At 33.4% G+C, this 4988-nt stretch overlaps 1 protein-coding gene and 1 long non-coding RNA gene across 4 annotated transcripts; one reads left to right on the forward strand and one right to left on the reverse strand.

Annotated features, from left to right (window-relative positions):
* Positions 1 to 207: 207 nt before the first annotated feature.
* Positions 208 to 1505, reverse strand: LOC108829810 (uncharacterized). Its single transcript, XR_001946078.2, has 3 exons — positions 1083 to 1505; positions 756 to 924; positions 208 to 644 (listed from the first exon to the last, which is right to left on the reverse strand). It is a non-coding gene; the product is annotated as an uncharacterized LOC108829810 (long non-coding RNA).
* Positions 1506 to 2608: 1103 nt separating this feature from the next.
* On the forward strand, positions 2609 to 4289 carry LOC130507654 (uncharacterized). Of its 3 annotated transcripts, none has more exons than XM_057002343.1 (5): positions 2609 to 2850; positions 3053 to 3166; positions 3412 to 3565; positions 3769 to 3936; positions 4028 to 4289. In XM_057002343.1, the coding sequence occupies exons 1-5, from the start codon at positions 2638 to 2640 to the stop codon at positions 4054 to 4056; spliced, it is 678 nt and encodes a 225-aa protein (XP_056858323.1). In that variant the 5' UTR covers positions 2609 to 2637; the 3' UTR covers positions 4057 to 4289. The 3 variants fall into 3 exon arrangements, with proteins under 3 accessions (XP_056858323.1, XP_056858322.1, XP_056858321.1); XM_057002342.1 differs by having other exon boundaries at positions 2615 to 2850; positions 3748 to 3936; positions 4031 to 4289; XM_057002341.1 differs by having other exon boundaries at positions 2620 to 2850; positions 3748 to 3936.
* The last annotated feature ends 699 nt before the right edge of the window (positions 4290 to 4988 follow it).

Consider the following 4988-nt stretch of genomic DNA (forward strand, 5'->3'; position numbering starts at 1 on the left):
TTAAAATTTGGAGTATAAGATTACAAATTATGAAATTATTACAATTTAAATCAAATTAGATTACATATCGGTCATCCAACAGTTTAATCGGTTAATCTCGGGGTTTAGTAATTTTTTTAATATGAATATTTTAAAAACCTAAATTGAATTGTCAGATCTCCGAATTAACCGGTATAATCACAATCGGGTTGAATTTAAAAACACTGATTTAAATGCAAAAATATTTTAAATACACACTTTTAAAAATTACAAAAATATTTGTTAAATTATTAATAAAATTTTTCATTGTAAAATATTCCGCGCTTCCAAAGCGCGGGTCAAGATCTAGTGTACATTAATTCACAAAAGCTTACGTGTACACTGGATAATTTTTTATATACATTTGCATAAACACATTGTATATGAAGAATTTGCTTCTTGACCAATGTGACCAGTTTTCATGCCATAACGAGCAAGCACTTTGAGTGCAGACTGAGCATAAGGACCATGTGGACACGCGTGAAACAGAGAAAAAAAATTAGTCTTGTGGATCCTCTATGTCTTGGTGCAGAACTATGTGCTCATCAACGCAATGTCTTCTGCGCTAAGACCCACACCCAATCTTCTGAGCTTAAATGGAAGAATGCACACTAGAATGCAGTGTCCTTGAAACATATCAAAAGCAATAAAAGGTTTATCAAAATCTTGTTCATTTAATTTACTCTTTACTTCTGTTTCTGAATAACATACTACTAAACTCAAGAAGATGATGTTACCTGAAAAAATTGATCATCTATATTTTCGAGTTCTGGTCAATGTCAAGTTGCATATGATGTGCCCATCTCTCTGCTATATCAAATCAAGAGATTCTGACTCCAGAAAACCAGCCAACTCACTCTCCTTTCAAGGGTCTGCAACGAAGATGCCATGAGATTAAGCAAGAACCTGTCAAAGAAAAACGCCTGTGATATAGAGTATAGACATTACAATCATGTTGGCCGATTTGCCAAAATCTAAACCCAAAGAGAGAAACTTTAGAAGGTTTAAACATGAATTTCATGTTAGTAGGAAAAAAATACAGAGAAACAAAAATCTAAATTTACCATGAGTTCTTTGTAAAATCTCGTGAGATGTCCAAAAACCCAAGAGATATCTCTCTCTGTAAAACAGATAAATCAAATTTTCTGAACTTTTCTCTCTTCTCTGTTTTGATGCAAAATAGATGATTGTTTCTCATCGTCGGAGGAGCTTCGGTTTTGACATAAGCAAAGTCGCTACAGCTAAGATTAAACTGATAACACGATGTCAGACAGATTGGTGGTGAGCAACAGTTATGATTTTGGCAAATTTTACCAAAAAATTGGATTCAAAATTTTCCTGGACATGAAGTCAGATCTGAATCTGAGAGTGGGAAAAAGTGAGAGAAATAAAGAAAGATATGAACCATCGTTGATAATTGGGAAAATAAGATACTAAAGAAGAGATATGAGGAGAGGGAAGAGAGGAGAAACTAGGTTTTGACATATATACATATATATATATATTAAAAATTGTTACAAAGAAACTAATTAGTTAGAGAATAATGGAAGAAAGTATGGAATAGTTAGAGAAAGTGTGTCAAGAGAAGAAAGTGACTTATAGTGACATATTAAATCAAAAAGTGACTCAAGATGTAATTTTTTCTTAAACAAGGGTACAAAAATAAAATGTATTACCTAAATAATTTAAATATTCTGTAGAATATACAAGAGAAAACAAAATGAGAAACATATAATCATATCTCCAAAAGCAATTAACAAAATAACCAATAAATCTTTGTACAATTACTGATATTGAAAGAATGAGCTACACACATATCTTTTATTTTCTAAAATAGGGTATTTTATTTCCACTATATAGATATATGTGCGTTGCCAAAAAAAAAAGATATATGTGCATACATGCTTATATCATTGTAGGAAAATATTGCTATATTTGTTAACTAATCATCCCTAATGTAAAAGAAAAATCTTGGAAGCTACAATTGCTGATGTGTCAGGTTATTTCTCTAACTAACAGAAGACACTAATGATTAGAAACAAAAACGCTAACAAGAATATACGATCCACTAATTTTAAGAACCAGTTTTATTTGTAAATAACAAACTTCTATTTTATATATGTTTCATCCTTATCATGAAAATATTCTCATTCATCATTCTTTGTCATCTTTTATTTGATATATATAGTGAAAAATCATCACCACATTAGATAACATCACTTTAATTTTATTCAAGCTTCTATCTCAAAATTTCAATTACGATATTAATTACGAATATATGCTAACAGTCAGATAATAAATGGGTAATTACATATTAATGATTTGTTACTTTATTTTGAATATATCTTTTTCTAAGAAAAATAGTTACAAATATACTGACTAGTTAAATAATTTATGACAATCATTAAAATACATGGATTACTGTTTGTCTAGTCAAATGGTAAGAAAATCTATATATATAAAGAAAAGCTCACTCTCTTCTCATCAAGACACGTCATCAATTCGCTTAAGCTCGACTCGACACGTGTCCCGGATAGCCTTTGCGCTGCGTTTCATTTAGTGTTGGTGAATTGGGCTTTTCTTTTGCTTCGTGTTTGGGCTTACATTTTAGTGCTAGGGATGGCCCGATGGAGAGTTATCCCTGTAGACCTAATTTGCGTCTTGGTGGAAGCTGTCGTGTTCTTTCATCAATCGGCGGTGAGATGTCGTATGAGCTTCTCCGAAACGGTCTTATGTATGCTTCATGGCAGCTCTTTAATGGTTCTCATCTCCACCACGTCGTCTTTAATGTCTAGCTTCAACCCAAAGTCGGAGATTTCTGGATATAAATATGTGTGAGTTCTCTCTTTGTTTCCCTCATCATATCTTCAGTTCCTATTACTCTTACTCAAAGATTCACTCATGGCTAATTCCCTCATCATATCTTCAGTTCCTATTTCTCTCTTTGTTTCCCTCATCATATCTTCAGTTCCTATTACTCTTACTCAAAGATTCACTCATGGCTAATTCTCGCGTGTTTTTTTCTGATCTGAAGTCCGGCCGGTGCTCATCCACCGTCGAAAGTAGGCTTCTGAGGTTCTGGGAGGCTGAAAACGTGAAACGCGGCGGTGAGCTCATGTGGATCGACATGCTGATGGTTGACGTCAATGTAATTACCTCTTTTTTTCTTTTTCTGCTCATAATTCAAATTATTCCGGCAATGATATTACTGAATGTTCATCGACGTATATTGAATCTGCTGTCGTCGATTTATATTAATCATCATTAAATTCAATTGATGCTAAGAACATTACTGTATGTCTTTAAATGTTACTGGTCACTGTTGCTTTACATTACCTTTTGGTAAGAAAAATCTCTGAGTCTTCTTAGCTAGGTTGTGTTCTTGGCCTGCAGGGGGATCAGCAATCGATGTCAAGGAAACACTGGATGATGACATATATGTGCTTATCTCCAGCTTTAGTTACCAATGCTTATACCTTCGTCTATGTACAAAACGCAGCCGCTTTAGACAAGAAACCAGAAGTTTACTGTAACTGCCAGAGCATTGGTACTGTTCTTTTTGAGTTACATTTTCTTAGCTTACTAAACTCTTATATATGTAATAGATATTACTCTGCGTAAGTTGACATCTTTCTGTGTTAAAAGACGCAACGGTTCTCTGTTTTCGTTTGATATGCTTCAGAAAGTCTCAAGAGCTTAATTGATGCCCTTATGTGTTCATATGATTAGATTATATGTGTGGGGCTATAGGAAAATGGAAAGCTCTCAACCGAAAAGGATCCAAAGATGTGTATGAGTTTACTGAATGTCCTAACTGTTACCCTCTGGCAAACAACAAAGGACTCCTTAGAAGGCCTGGTGCTCATGAGCTCCTCGATACGATGTACAATGGTCGTCTTCTTCTCAATTCACGAGCAGGTATAGTACATGTCCTCATGTCCTCATTTCATCTCCACATAAAGATTATTGGTCTGTTTTGACTGGGAAAATGTGTTAATTTTACTCGCAGCAGAGGCAATAGAAGAGGAAGAAAAGTAATACATTGGGGATGGCATGGGAAGCTATAGGAGAATGGGATGCGAGAACATGTTTTTGTAATATGCTGCTAGCTAGCTTTGTATTGTTAATTCTTTATAAACCAAAGAATTTTCTTTTTCCTTAGACAGTCTTGACGACTCAATTTCACGTTTCCTACATTAATTATTTGTCTCTAGACAAATGAGGGATACTTATAAATTCCTGTTGATTATTTCAAGTAAATTAAAGACAGCTTTTTCTTCGAAAATTCTACTAAGTAATTAATTTATTCTTTTTCCTAATATTACTAATATTGCTAACCTTGGTTTCATATATAATATTATACATTTAACATTCTGAATAACGAAAATAAAAAAGATTTTTAATAATAAAATTAGTGTAAAGATTATATATTATAAGTTATATTTATTTCAAACCTTCTAATTAATTATATTGATGACATGGTTAAGTTTGTTTTCATGTATAATATTACAAGATTCTAACAAACAAGTGTATGTATAAACAACAACAATAATTTCATATTATTTATTTTTCTGTCTTAAAATATTTCGACTTATAATGAAAAGGTTATTTCCTTTTCATCATCTTTTTGTCAACATATTTCATTAACTAACCCAATGGGCTGTTTTACATGGTTTGAGGCAATTACATTTAGGATCCAATAACCGTAAAACTCTAGAGAAGCATTACAAAATAAAATAAGCCCAATTAAAAGCCCAATCGAAGATCAGTTTTTGATATCTTCCTTTCCGCGTGCTGCTTCTTGAAGAATCCGAAGACACGTGATGATGGAATGTGTCTGATTTGCAAAACGAGATTCTTCACCGCCTCTGTTCTTCGCCGCCGGGACTCTTCTGTACCGATCCTCCTTTTTTGCTTCTCGACGCTGAAACTCCATGGATACCTCCCTGTAAACGCCTAGACCATCTTGA

The sequence above is a fragment of the Raphanus sativus genome, unplaced genomic scaffold (assembly GCF_000801105.2).
Source record: "Raphanus sativus cultivar WK10039 unplaced genomic scaffold, ASM80110v3 Scaffold5061, whole genome shotgun sequence".
In the NCBI taxonomy this organism is placed as follows: Eukaryota; Viridiplantae; Streptophyta; class Magnoliopsida; order Brassicales; family Brassicaceae; genus Raphanus; species Raphanus sativus.

Bases quoted from the DNA above. Each gene is read 5' to 3' on its own strand.
- LOC130507654 (XM_057002341.1), top strand. From the start codon at position 2,638: ATGGCCCGATGGAGAGTTATCCCTGTAGACCTAATTTGCGTCTTGGTG. The intron at 3,167-3,411 runs GTAATTACCTCT...CTTGGCCTGCAG, and splicing joins TGCTGATGGTTGACGTCAAT to GGGGATCAGCAATCGATGTC. The intron at 3,937-4,027 runs GTATAGTACATG...TTTTACTCGCAG, and splicing joins TCTTCTCAATTCACGAGCAG to CAGAGGCAATAGAAGAGGAA.